General features: G+C 36.9%; 1 protein-coding gene across 3 annotated transcripts in view; it reads right to left on the reverse strand.

Moving 5' to 3' along the window:
• Window positions 1-15,516, reverse strand: part of LOC101047868 (sperm-associated antigen 16 protein) — an 832,481-nt gene that overhangs the window by 298,059 nt on the left and 518,906 nt on the right. For all 3 annotated transcript variants that reach the window (XM_074399064.1, XM_074399065.1, XM_074399066.1), the window contains exon 5: window positions 7,489-7,554. In XM_074399064.1, coding sequence (XP_074255165.1) covers window positions 7,489-7,554 — 66 coding nt within the window. The remainder of the gene's footprint in view (window positions 1-7,488; window positions 7,555-15,516) is intronic.

The following is a 15,516-nucleotide window of genomic DNA, read 5'->3' on the forward strand; positions in this document are numbered from 1 at the left end:
GGTCAGAGTGGGATTTACTTGAAAATCATCACATATAAATAATATTAAAAGTTACAAGTTTTATGAAGAGATCAATTATGAAGAGAATCTGCTAGATAACAGGATTTAAGATTGAGCCTTGATACAGTTTAATATTTAGCAGTCAAGTAATAAAGTAGGACCCAGCACAGCAGACTAAGAAGCAGTGTCTGTGGATATTTTATTTCTCAGGACTCAAGAGAGGAGAACATTTTAAGTGACAATAAAAATTACTCATTGGATAGAACAATGTAGAGCTCAAGAAGAGTTTCATTGGACTTTTTGATTCGGAATTAATATTGAAATAGTTGAGATGAAATGTTATTGGAGGTTTCAAGGAAACAAGGAAATATAAGATAATGAAGAAATTCCTGCCACTCAAAATTTATAGAAATTATAGATCAAAAAAAATTTTTTAAATATTAATATATGCCTAAAATCAAAGTAGACATAATGAAACAAGGATGGACAAAGTTGAAAAGAATCCAATAGAAATTCAATAAGAAATGTAGTAATTGAAATAGAAAAACTCAGTAGAAAGACTAAAATTAAACAGGATTCAGCAAAAGAAAGATTTATTGATTTATAGGACAGTTATGAAGAAATTACTTGGAATGCAACCCAAAAAACTAAAGCACAGGAAATATAAAAAGAAGTTAAGAAACATGAAGTGAATAATGAGAAATTATAACACACATATAAAAAGAGTTTCTAAAAGAGACACTAGAGAGAATCAATAAAAAACAATATTTAATAACATAATGGCTGAGAAACTTCCAGAATTGTAGAAAGATAAGGGTACTCATATTGAGAAGGCACACCACGTCCAGAGAAAAACAAAAAAGAAGCAAATCTACATGTAGACATAGTACAGAAAAATTAAAAACAAAATATCAAAAATATTAAAATGTCTAAGAAAGATTGAACCTTATCGAGAAAGGATCAACTACTAGATTTATAGTTGAGTCTCATCAGCAACAATAGTGACAGAAGAAATATCAGAATGAAAATGAAACAATGACATTTCCAGATATACAAAGGCCACAAAAATTTACTACCCACACACTCTCCCTGAAAGAACTACCGGAGACTGTTCTGTAACAAGAGAAAATGAAATCCTGAAGAAAGGAAAGAAAATAAACAAATTAGTTACTGGCAAAAATAAAATAAAATAAAATAAATATTGGTATATATCATAAATATCAAAAAATTACATATGTAATTTCAAGAGACCAGAATGCAAAGATAAAAAAAAATGAACAATAGAAAAGTGAAGTCCAAAAAGAGCTTCTAGAAAAGCCCTATGGAAATTTGATTTAGGTCAACTTTCTGGAAATTTGAAGTCACATAAGACTCCCTGCTCATTTTCCTGCTATTTATTTTTTTATAGTTTTTGTTTTTAATTTTTTCCATAGATTGAATTGTCTGTGGATAGTAATAATTTTCTGGAAATTACTGTCATCTACCTTTTTTGGTTTGGCTTTGCTTTGTATAAAGGACTTAAAAAGTAGCTTTCATCGTTCCTTACAATGTCTCATTACAGATTACTTTAAAAAGAGGTTTAAAATAAATATCTACTTCCAATGGAGAAATCAATCAGAAATGAAGACATTAGAGCTCTAATACCATAAAAGAAATAAAAGTCAATTTAACAAATAAAATTCAATAGTTTTTTCAGTGCCATATATAAATACTGTTTGTTGCATATCTGTTTCTGTGAATCTTTATAAAAGTTTTGTTTTAAATTGACATACAATAACTGTGCATATTTATGGATACAGTGTGATATGTTGATACATGTGTACACTGAGTAATGATCAAATCAGGGTAATTATCATATCTGTCACCTCAAACACTTGTCATTTCTTTGTGGTGAGAACATTCAAATTTCTCAGCTTTGTAGTATATTTTAATGTCAGGTAATGTGACAGCTCCAGTTTTGTTCTTTTTGCTCAGGATTGCTTTGGCTATTTGGAGCCTTTTGGGTTCCATAAAGATTTAAAATTTTATTTCAATTTTTATGAAGAATGTCATTAGTATTTTGAGATTGTATTGAATTTGTAGATCACTTTGGGTACTATGAATATTGATACAGTTTGGCTATATCCTCACTCAAATTTCATCTTGAATTGTAGTTCCTATAATCCTCATATGTCTGGGAGGGACCCAGTGGAAGGTAATTTAATCATGGGGGCAGTTACTCTCATGCGGTTCTTGTAATAGTGTGTGAGTTCTCACGAGATCTGATGGTTTTACAAGGCGCTTTTCCCCCTTTGCTCAGCACTTCTCCAGCTGCCACCATGTGAAGAAGGACCTGTTTGCTTCCCCTTCTGCCAGGATTCTAAGTTTCCTGAGGCTTCCCCAATGATATGGAACCAATGGAACCACTGGAATTAGGTCAATTAAACCTCTTTCCTTTATAAATTATCCAGTCTTAGGCAGTCCTTTATGGCAGTATGAGAACAGACTAATACAGATATTTTAACAGTATTAATTATTCCAATCCAGGATAATGGGGTATGTTTCCATTTATTGGTGTCCTCTTCAATTTTCCTTCACCATTGCTTTATAGTTTTCATTAAAGAGACTTTTCACATTTTTGTTTAAATTTATTTCTAGATTTATTGTAGTTATTGTAAATGGGATTGCTTTTGTGGTATCTTTTTTCGATAGTTTGCTGTTATACATAGAAATGTTACTAATTTTTGCATGTTGATTTTGTGTACTGAATCTTTACTAAATTTATTAGTTCTAACAGTTTTTCAATGGGGTCTGTAGAGTTTTCTCTATATAAGATCAAATCATCTGTAAAAAGAGACAATTTCTCTTCCTCCTTTCCAATCTGAATGCCCTTTATTTCTTTTTGCTGTCTGATGGTGCTGGCTAGGACATTTAGTACTATGTTGCATAGAAATGGTAAAAATAAGCATCCTTGTCTTAGTCCAGATTTTAGAGGACTTTCAGCTTTTCCCTATTTAGTATGATGTTTGTAGGTTTCTCATAACATGACCTTTATTGTGTTATGATATGTTTCTTCCATACCTAATTGTTCAGGGTTTTTATTGTAAAGGGATTGTGAGCTTTACTGAATGCTTTTCCAATGGCTAATGGGATGATCATATAATTTTTGTCTTTTATTCTGTTAGCATGATATATCACATTTACTGAATTGCATATGTTGAATCATCCTTGCATCCCTGGGATATATCTCACTTGATGATGGCAAATTATCTTTTTGAAGTGTGTTGGATTTGGTTTGGTAGTGTTTTGTTGAGAGTTTTTGCATCTATGTTCATCAGGGATAGCGGCCTGTAGTTTTGGTTGTTGTTGTTATGTCCTTGTCTGGTTTTGGTATCAGGGTAGTTCTGTTCTCATAGGATGAGTCAGGAAGAACTCTATTCTTTTCAAGTTTTAGGAATAGTTTGAGAAACACTGGTATTTGCACTTTACATATTTGGTAGAATTCAGCAGTGAAGCCTACTTCTAAGCTTTTCTTTGATGGGTGACTGTTTGTGGGACCCTGTAACTTCCTTATTTACTTTTATTCTTTTTAACTTTTTCTCTATGGTTGTATTTTCAAATGGCTTGTCTCCAAGCTTACTGATTCTTTCTTCTGTTTGATCAATTCTGCTGTTGATGCTTTCCACTGTGTCTTTCATTTCATTCATTATATTTTTCAGGTCCAGGATTTCTGTTTGAATTTTTAAAATTTCAATCTCTCTAGAACATTTCTCTGATACATTTCTCAATTGTTTCTCTATATTTTTTGAAGTCTGAGAAGCATTCTTAAAACAGCTATTTTTGAATTCTTTGAGAGATCACACATCTCCATTACTTTAAGGTTGGTGTCTTGTGCCTTATTTTCTCTCTTTAGTAAGGTAACATTTCCCTGAATATTACTGATGATAGTGGACATGTGACAATGTCTGCACTTTGAATGATTGGGTATTTGTTCCACTCTTCACAGTCTGGCTCTACTGTGACTGTCATTTTTCAGAGGGTCTTCCAGAGATCTACAAAAACTAATTGTGTTTCCTGAGCCTTCGAGCATTGAAATTGTCTTAGCCCTAGAGGGCCCTCTCAGCTCAGGTTTACTGTGACTCTCACAAGGACTCCAAGGTTGGCATGGCTGTCAGTCCTAGACAGACCTGGGGAAGACTTAAGGAGAGTCCCTAGGCTGTTGATGAAAGCTGAACAGGGACCTGAAACTAAAATATTTTCCAGCGGCCCACACAACCTGCTTCCTGGCAGGTCTCTATATGAGTGGACTGGGCCCTCTCAGGATCTGCTGTGTGACAGCAGCTGATGAACCTGTCTCATTGGCCCAGATGAGTGCACAATTCCCAGCAGGTCTTCGCACAGACAGTACAGTTCTCCAGAGGTACTAACGGGGGCTGAAATTAAGACTGGTGTGCCTCAAGATCTGTTGTGAAATAGAGGTTGGTGAACTCCTCATGGAGGCTCAGACTCTCAGGCTAAAAGAATATGGGTAAGTTGCCTTCTGTGTCCTTGTGGAAGCAGTTCTGATCTAGGACCTCACCTGAGGGAAGCTGGTGCTAAGCCAAAGAGCAACTTTCAGGTTCAGTATGAAGACTATTGTCACTGAGCAGGCAAGTCTCTTCACTGAGGTGGTAGTCTGTGTGGTTCCTCTTGGATGCCTTCACACATGGTTTTGGTGCAGGTTTAAGGACAAACAAGGATGTAGCCAAGCCCTTTGGGAAATGAGGTTATTCCCAGACTTCAACCTGGGAGTGTAATCAGCACATCAGCAACATGGGTGCTGGTCTGTACTCTCAAAATAACCCTCCTAAGTCTTGAACTCCACTGGGGTTCTGCAGCCTCCTACGTGAATCCTAAGACTACTGCAGATAGACTTTTGTCTGTGGATGGGTGCAGAACTCTTGTTGTGAAGGGAGATGAAAGGTTTACTTTTTATTCAATTGTCTTGCTGATTGTACTCTTGTTTCTGTGAATCTAGATTGCTAGTTTGATAACACTGAATTTTACATTTGTGATTGCTGCTTACAAATCTGAAATTGTAGAATTTTCCCCAAACTACATTTATGTAAATAGCTAAGTGCAACTTCAAACAGTTATGTAACATAATGCCTATCCCTAAAGATATCAAATAATAAGCAAGACTAATACTAAATAATTAAAATTTTTGCCTTCTATACATGCAGCATGTAAGGCATTTTTTCAATACAACTTTGGTAGTTTGTTTGAATATGAACTGTGTCTCAATGCCATGTCCTCAAGAGACAGAGATATGTGGGAGTCTTTGCACTCTGCAGTCACAGCTGCGTCTCAACCTCTGGACATTTCTTATCAGATGTGTGACATAAAACATAATTGTTAAAATAATACAAGTGAACAAACATTTTATTTAAAAATATCAGTCATCATAGCAAGACATCATTTAAAAAATATTAATAGTTAATAAATATTTGCAACAAAGATCAATTAATGAAAAATTTCAATGAGGCTTTGGGATATTGATTTGGAGCAATATTGTAATAGTTCTTTTCATATGAACAAAGTGTGCAAATAAAAACACATTAGCTACTTTGACACTGGACACCTAAACCTCCTGTTATCTTGCCCTTTGAAATATGGATAATTAACGTATGTCTCTCTTGATTGCTGATACAATAAATCTAATTTGCTTATTTTCAAATTTATTAATTTTAATATTTAGAATGTAAAATACTGTGTCATTTGTAGTCATAGTATTGCTTGCCAAAATAAAATGCCTGATTTACAAAATATTACTCATTTCAGCTCCCATGTAGTTTCTGTAGGGCATGTGAAGCTATAAGTCACATAATAGACTTTTAGCATAAAACCATATTCTATATCATAATGAGTCCATAGTGCTTAAATGTCTCTGTACCCTGCTAGAAATAAAATGTTACTTGGTATCTAGACTCATCTATAATAGAATATTTTTCAACTAATTGCCTCACTACAGAAAATTATATGGAATATTTCTTACAAAAACCAATCTATTAAAATACAATTGTGATTAAGTCCATCATTAAAATTCCCAGGCCTGACAATGACACAAGCATGATTTCAGTTGGAGCAATCAACATTTCCTTAGTAGATGTAATTTTTAGTAAGCATTTGTCCCCTTTCTAAAAAATGATACTAGCAAGATGGTAACAGAATTTTGACTATGCTGTCATTATGAAGTTAGATGTAAGTAATCTATTAGATTTCCTTCATAGCTAATTGGAAAAGAAGTGGAATATGGAATTAAGATACTCACTCTACTGGGAACTTTGAGACAACTAAAATGTTAGATATAATTAAATCATAGAGTTTAAATGAATTTGAAGAGTCATCTATCTAGTCAAACTTCTTTGAAAACAGACTTAAATCATTCTTCCCTGATTACATTCTGAACCCTTTTAAAGACATCCTCAATTAACTTAGCAACTATCATAATCCATTTTCTATTGCTATTACAGAATACCACAAACTGGAAACTTTAAAGAAAATAAATTTATTTCTCACAGTTCTGGGGGCTGGGAAGTCCCAGAGCATGGCACCAATATTTCATGAGTGCCTTTGTGCTGTGTCATTCATAACACAGGGTGGAAGAACAAAAGAGCAAGAGAGCAAAAAGATTGAACTTGCAACCTCAAGTTCTTTAAAAGACATTAACCCATTCAGGAGGGAGGGCTCCACCTTCATGACCTAAACATCTCCTACAAGGCTCCATCTCCAAACACTGTTGCATTGGGGATTAAGTTTGCAACACATAAACTTGGAGGGATACAGTCGAACCATAGAAAACTCAAAGGACTGTCCAACAATTTTTATTGTTGGTAAAATCATTCTTACATCTGAATGAACACCTCAAGCGGCAGATAAAGTACTTTTGTTTTGTCATTAGTTTATATGAAGAAGAGCATATTTGAAACTTTTACATGAGTAATTAGAAAGCTGTCAAATCAAGGTTGTTCTCTTCTAAATTGGAGAAAATTTGTTTCTTCAATTGCTTTTTCTTGTCCAGGTTTACTTACAGAAAAATTACAGAGAGATTACAGTTATTTTAATGATTTTGCATTAAATTTTTATGCAGTCTATAGCTCACCTATTTTTTTGAAGCCCAAATTGGACCAAAAGGCTCTTAAAAATGTGTTTAAGTAAAGTTGACTACAGTAAAATTCTTTGGCACTACTCCTGCCATGACTTGGGGGGTGTGTGTGTGTGTGTGTGTGTGTGTGTGTGAGAGAGAGAGAGAGAGAGAGAGAGAGAGAGAGAGAGAAGGAAAGAAAGAGAGACTTTTAAAATTCTGCAACCCTATATATCTATATATTTTTCCTATTGTTTACAACTAATTCCTAAAGCTGTTCTTCTTACTCCATTAACTTATCATTTTAGCTTGGAAATTTGTTTCATCAAAAAAGAATTTGTATATATGAAGCATTAAAAACAATTTACTGGAAGAACTGAACTTACCCTGGGAGCAAAAATGGCATCGTTGATAGAATGCATGTGACCATAGAGTGACTGCTCACATTTACCCTAGAAAGACAAAGCAGAAATAAAGTCAAATAAATTTCATTTGGACTGTGAAAAGGAATTCAAAAATGCTTTTATTTAAGCTTTAAGTAATTAATTAGCCCCTCCCCAAGAATGAATACATTCTCACCGTAGAGAATATTAGCTTATACTATCAACTACTATTCAGAATCATACACAGCTATAGCAAGGAGCATGCCATAGTACTGGTACCTCACTGAAATACCTCTGTTGCTGCTTTTACACGACTGAGCTAGGAGTAAACTCTCACTAAGTGGCTCGATTTCTCAGTTAGCATAGCTTTCAAGCCCTGAGGCCAAGGACTATTAATAAATCTCTTGTTAGAAAGCTGTTGTTTTCAGCACAGCATTTCTATTGCTGCTGGGGGTAGGCGGTGGGGTCTCTCTTTTTCTTTTTAAATTATACAATCACATTTTAGCTCCTGAATTTTCCCAGTTCACAATTAATATCATTATATGTATAAAAATTTACAAAACATGTACAGGGTATTTTTAAATATAGAATAAGCATTTGTGAAAACCAAACGTCACGTCTATCCATTCAGCTTAACATATCCAAATAATAGCTAAAATTAAAATTAACCACAAGACATCCAATTTTCAGTTTAAATGTTTCCAGGAAAGATGGACCTATAACACATTATAATGGGGATCTAAATATTTAAATGTGGGGCCTTTCATTTTGACACCAATGTTCAAATGGACATTTTTGACTATTGTAGGAAAATAACCCAAATTCTGTAGAAGAATAAGGGAAAGTTATATGTGGACTATTGCTTGGAGAGTCTTGGTATTTACTTGGAAATTCAGATTTCATTCAATGAGTTGTTCATTCAACAAATATTTTTGAGCAATTAATATCTGTCAGCACAATTCTAGGTGCTTAGGATACGTCAACAAATAGACAAAGAACCTTATTCTCATGGATCTTATATTCTGGTAGGGGAGGTGGATATTTTGTTATAAAAACATAAAATATATTAGAAGATTGTAAGTCTGAAAAGAAGAAAATGTCAGGCAGGGTTAGTAACAGCATAAAGTTTTGAATTTGGGAACTAAGGGAAAAAGCACAATATTAAGTAGACTTATTCAGTTGGGCCTCACTCAGAAGACAAGGTTTGAATAAAGAATGAAGTAGTAAGAGAGTTAGCCAAGCAGACATCTGGAGGAAAAGTGTTCCAGGTAGAAAGAAAAGCTAGAGTAAACATCCCCAAATAAATGTTTGCCTCACGCATGTCTGGAACAACAAGGAAGCCAGTGTGGCTAGAGAGAAGTCAGTAAGAAGAGTAGATTCACTCAAAAGTTTTCATCTACTCTCATTCACTACTTTGTATTTTCTTAGCCTTAAATCTTTGAAGGCTGGGAGAGATTACAGAAAAGAATGGAAAATGAGCTATCAAAGATAGATCATCATGATGCCCCTCACTGTTATTGGCCATTTATGGAGTATTTCTGAACCAAGCAAAGTTGGAAAGGCTTTATAACTAAGCTCTATTTGGTTCTCACTATTCGCCATTGTACTCAGCAAGTTAACTTCCAAATATCAATTTAAAGGATCAATTCACGCTATGAATCTTTGTTCACAGAGTACAGAATTTCCCCACATAAATTTAAGTTTCACAAAAATAAATGGAAACACTTTGATACTCTCTCAGCATTCTCCAACCACCCTTGTTATTATGGTGTAATATCTTGAGACTTATAACTTTAAACTCATTATGCTAAGAACTTCAAATCATCCCAATTCCCAAAATAGAAATAAATTACTTACAAAGCAAAAAAGACAAAGCATAAGATGTTATAATTAGTTTTTTATATTATCTTAGAAACTTTTTTGGTTAATTTTGAGAACTAATATACAGTGACATAATATTATACTTGTATACTAAGTGCTAATATTTTTGCAAAGACATAAATTAGCAAGATTGTCTTAAAATGTTTTTGTATTAATAAAAGTTTTGCATTTGGTCCTTTTCTAACTTCAGAATCTCTATTTGATTAATTGGTAAGGAAAATGTAGTGGTTTATTTTATTTTATTTTATAAATTCTGAATGCCAAGTTTTAATTCAAAGTAGAATCTCTACGGCACTCTTGAAAAGCCCTGGAAATATGAGGTTATAAAGGAAATGCTGACGGACCACATTTATGCCGCTATAACAAAACCTGACTCGAAGATAAATGTTTCATGAATTTAAAAATGTTAAAAAAGCTTTTCTACACAGCTTTGTTCCCAAGATAAAAGTGAATCTCCTCTTTTTGTGGTATAGGGAATATGAGGGTTACTAATATTCTAGTCTGCAAACCGCCTTAATCAAAAGCAATACTCAAACTGGGACATTAAAAATTGCAGTATCTTCTTTGATGAATTCTTGTCAGAATTGTTTTTTTTCAAAGGAGTAGAAAAAATAAAAAAGAAGGAAGAGTTTACAAAAAAAAAAATCATGTGACCCAACATGCATTGCTCCAGCATTTCATTCTCTCAGGCAGAGAAGGTGTTTGTAACAATGATCTCCATCCCTTGCCCTGGGGGTAGAAATGCCTGCACTTAGTTCTTGGATCTGCCATATAATAGCTGTGTGACCTTAAACAAATGGCTTCACTTTACTGTGCTTCAGTGTCCTGATATGTACAATGAGATAATGGCATTTAACCTATAGCTTTGTTAGGAGAATTAATTGAGTTAGTAATCCTGGTGTGTTGCCTAGCACAGAGTGAGAGCTTGCCAAATATTGGCTCTTAATATTTGTCGTAACTGAAATGTTGAATATTTTTCAATCGACATCTTCGCCCTTCTCCATTGAGCTCCCACTCTGAATGCCCATTTGCCTTCTGAAAGATCTCTTGGGGCCATGGGTGCTGTTTTTTCTGTTACGCTTAGATTCATCCTCCACACGGCTCTGCCCTGCCCTAAGCCAGGCTCTCTACTAACTACATTGCCTAAGTTCTCAGGACCTCTGGGCTCTGGTTAGATTCAGCCAGAAGGAAGCACCTACAGGATATGGATGAGCAGAAAGAGAGAGAAAGAATGGATAGATTGCCACTTCTGCTACTTCCTGTTCAGCTGTGATTATGTGCGTGGCCCTATTCCCTACCAAATTCCACGGCTCCTGTATCCTTTCTCATGGCTACTTGCACGCTGCACCCAGCAATGCTTTCCTTCCCCCGCCTCCTCAGATCCAGCGGCAGAGGGCAGGGATGACTTCCCACTGCTGCGAGTCCCTGGCTGCTGCGCTCGCTCCCTTAACGCTGCCCATACCTCTGTAAACATTAAACTTGAGATTACTCTGTGAGTCCCCTCTTTCCTGCTGTCGACCTGTCTGATACGGCATGTCAGACATAATAAGCAAAAGAAGACTTTGATTTACTACTTCCCAACTATCTATGTTGATCCTCACTGAATCTTTATACATATAAATGGCATCCCCAGCTGCTCAAACAAAGCCAAGGCAACCAAGGCAATCAGAATACTTCTTTTTCTTCCCCCACTCCAGCCCCAACCCTAATCTACCACATCAAGCCTCTCTTCAAAACACAGCCCTTATCTGCCCAGCTTCGTCCCTTGCCATCACCACCACTCTGGGGCAGGCCATCATCCTGCAGACCCTGACTGTGGCAGGAGCCTCCTTCTCCAACGCCAACCCCACTCCCAGTCACTCCTTTCACCACCTCTAAAGCGACCAATGAAAGCTGAATCAGACTGTGCCATGCTCCTGCATACAGCCATCCAAAAAATTATCATGGCACTAAACAAATTCCAAACTCTTTACCTGTGTTCTAAGTCTCTACATAATTTGGCTCTAGTCTGTGTATCTGACCTCATCCTTTAACACTCTTCCTTCTCTTTCACTGTGTTCCTTGAATATTTTCACATTTTCTCATGGTCAGGACTTTCTAAGCAGAGATCTGGCACCTGAATTAAAGAATGACTGAATAGCAACCCTAAAGGAGGAGTTCCCTGGCCAGATACAGGAACATCTCACCCTGAGGCATTCCCTCACATCCAAGGGTTGCAAGTCCACAGGCCTTCTGTCCTTTTGGAAAGATTTGTTTAGATTTCAGAGCAAACGTTTCTTTAATGTTCTATCTCTCTCCCCTGTTACTGTCCGTCTCTCTCTCTATCCCCCTCCCTCCTTCCAATGTTCTCTCTCATGGTCTCTCTCTGTTTCCCTGTCTGCCTCCACCTCCCACTATCCAGAGGGAAGAAGGAAAATTGAATTTCGTGGTTTGGGTTTCCTTTTTACATAATCCCTTTCCTTCTCTACCCACAAGGTGCATATGGTTCTGACCTTGCCCTCCCTGCCTCCCACATAAGGAATTGAGGAATAGAAGCAAACAGTCTTCTCTGTGAGTAAATGGTTTGATATCTGATCCAGAAAACTCCTTTGTGCTGTCAGGACAGTAACTCAGTACAGACAGACATAGGAACACACAGCTGTCACACTGGACTTCCCGTTTTCGAACTGCCCGGGATGCTCCTGCCTTTGTGCTCTTTCCTCTATTGTGGATGTTCTCATGTAAATATTCACATCTCCTTATCCTTCCCATGCTGCTTCCAACTCAAACACAACCTTTTTCATGCTGTCTGAGATCTGATTTCCTGACCTTTCTCTTACAACTAGTCATTAGAGCAGCAGAAACTGTTTCATGAAACTCTTCTATTTTTCCTCTTGGGCACACAGCCAGACTAGAGGTCAGCTGTGGTCATGTGAGTGAGTTCTGCTCAGAGAAATGCAGGTGCCACAGGTAGTTATGCATGAGCTGGGCAGGCAAAGGCTCTTCCATCACCCATTAGAAATGTTGGGTGATGGTTCCGCGATATTGCTTCTCTAAAAATGGCAATCTGGCAGAGAGAGAGAATCTTGTGGTGGTCCACACTTGTTAACATTAAAGTGTGAATTGACTGCAGGCCCCAGGAAGAAGCAGCTTCTTGGGCATGTGTGTTAAGAGACAAAATGGCGAGGTACGACGTTCTGGGGGCACATGCCATCGGAAAAAGGAAAAAGCCTCAGATGGGCATGCATATGCCTCCCTAAACACGCTCAATGCCAGTGCTCAATTCCAAAGGTAAGGAAAGCGCTGCGCATGCAGGAAGCCCACCCTATGGGATAAATCATGGCAAAGACGCAAGCCTGCAGGATCCTGGGATCACGGTTAGATGCCCCCTTGTTTTGCTCTCTTTTCTCCCTTGATCCTTCAAGCACCTGCTTGGGTCTCCTTCCAAACTAATTTTCCTTTCTTTCCTGTTCTAAACCCTTTTGAAATAAACTCCTATTCCTGCTCTGGAACTTGCCTCAGTCTCTTTGGCTGCTTTATGCCCCTCAGTCGAATTGTTTCTTCTGAGGAGGCAAAGGCTGAAGTTGCTGCAGACACCTAGGGATTCGCCATCGGTAACTCAGGGTAACTCTGAGCTCTTCCGTTGCTAACCCAGGCAGTTGTGAAGTAAGTCCAACATAGGCCTGGCCCTTAAAAAATATCCCCCATAATCTGCCAAACTCCTTATTTTGTCTTCTTTGCTGGCTATATTCAGAAGGGCTCTAAATGATGAGGCAGCATTAACTGGAAGGAACTTGGATTTCTGAACCACCATGAGAAGAAAAGCTGCCATTCGGGACCTTACTACTGGGTAGTCCATGAATGAGAACCGAGCTTCTACTGTGTCACATCCCTGATATTTGAGGGTTCAACTATATTCACAGACGTCAAAACTTGACAAATAGGTCACCCCATTTAGTTTCCTTCATATCACCCCTCATTAACAAAATTACTTCACGAATATTTCTCCTTGTTTATTATAGTCTCCTGCCTCTAGAATTAAGCTCCACAAGAGAAACTCATCTTCTCCCGCGTCTCATCATCCCCAAGGCCTAAGAAAGCTCTGGTAAGATATGATAAAGTTACTGAGTGAAAAAGTAAGCACAGTTACATGGAGATTATAAATGAAATTGCAAATAAAACGAAAAACCCACCCTCACTAGATTTGCTTTATTATTGGACGAGCAGCCTAGTCTTCTCAATATTTATTTTTGTTTTGATCTCATGACATGAAATGTGTACACTGTCTTATTCCCCCAACACTTTTGCTGCACTGTATTTCTAATCCAGGAGCATATCCAACATTGACTTTTCCATTGCCTATTAACTTTTAAACAACTATAGGGAAATGGTGATTCCAGGTGGAGGATGCAGCTTTACATTCATTAAGTATTTATTACATACCTAAAGCATTATGCTAAGTGTTTCACAGTTGTCATTATATTTAATTCTCGCAGCAATGCTAGGAGATGGGTTCTATTGTAATTCACATTCCAGCGATGAAAACAGTGGCATTTAACCCACAAATAAAAAGTGCCAGAGCCGTGACACTAACCCAGTTTTGTCTGATTCCAAAGTCCCCTAGCCCTTTATGTGCAAGAAGATGGAGTGAGTGAGGCCATTTGCCAAATATTTCCAATATTCCTCCTTTCTGGGTAGATGTGCACCTCCATGTGCTTATGTGAGACCGTGCAATGAGTTCTGGCTTAAGAGTGGTGAGCAGAAATGACATGAAATACTCCTCTCCAGTTCTCCCCAACTCTGCACTTTCAGCAGTGAATGACAGGTGTGATGCCCTCCAGAGGAGTCCCTTTTCCCTCTGGCAGAAACAAACAACATTCAAGGTCATGGCTGAGAGATCCTCCTGGATCCCAGGGAAGATGAGCAGGAATCCCCTCACACCCACCTTCCAACCTATGAAGAACACAGAATGAACACATGTGAGATTTGGAGGTTGTTTGCTACTGTAATACAGCCTAGCCTAGCCTGACTGACCATGAACCCTTGTATAAATATTAATCTTGTTCCCTCAAAATATTAAAAGTCTTTTTAGTATCAATAGTGTCATGTGAAAATTTGAAAAAAACATTTAAATGATATTTATCAAAAGTCATATTTAAGACAAAAAAAAATTAAAACTCTTAAAAATTAGGCCAAAAACAAATCATAAAATAAGTAGCCAAGAGTATTATCACTAAAATCATTAAAGTGCTAATGCTTACAAATTTCCTTTCTCATTATAATGTTTGACTTATTACATCAATGAATTCAATATTCTTTTGAAAAAAATTAAAGACAAAAATATGAAGTGAGTTCACTTGATTCATTTTTTTTCCGCCAAGGCTAGATTTTAAAATGCCTTTCTGCCATACAGACACATGCACACATATGTTCCCTGCAGCACTATTAATAATACCAATAACATGAAATCAATCTAAATGCCCATCAATAGTAGACTGGATAAAGAAAAAAGGTGCTACATATGCACCATGAATACTAATCAGGCATAAAAAAGAATGAGATCATGTCCTTTGCAGGACCATGGATAGAGTTTGAGGTCATTATCTTAAGTGAACTAACACAGCAGCAAGGAACAGACAACAAAATACCACATGTTTCGGTATTTAAGTGGGAGCTAAACATCGAGTACACATAGACCCAAAGAAGGGAACAAGAGACATCGGGCCCACATGAGGGTGGAAGGTGAGAGAAAGATGAATAATAAAAAACTACCTATCAGGAACTATGCTTATTACATGGGTGGTGAAATAATCTGTACACCAAATCACTGTGACATGCAATTTCCCTATATAATAAACTTGCACATGTACCCCTGAACCTAAAAGTTAAATAAAATAAACGTCAGAGGAAAACATGCCTTTTTGATGTGTTAAATCAATTTTTATCCTGGTGATTCCATTAGTCTATTTTTACATTGCTATAAAGAAATGCCTGAGACTGGGTAATTTATAAAGAAAAGATGCTTAATTCACTCCCAGTTCAGTTCCTAGGGAAGCCTAAGGAAACTTAAAATCACCACAAAAGGGGAAGCAGGCATGTCTTACATGATAGCAGGCAAGACAGAAGTGCAAGCAGGGAAAATGACAGATGCTTATAAAACCATCAGATCTC

This window comes from Saimiri boliviensis, chromosome 5 (genome assembly GCF_048565385.1).
Source record: "Saimiri boliviensis isolate mSaiBol1 chromosome 5, mSaiBol1.pri, whole genome shotgun sequence".
Classification (NCBI taxonomy): Eukaryota; Metazoa; Chordata; class Mammalia; order Primates; family Cebidae; genus Saimiri; species Saimiri boliviensis.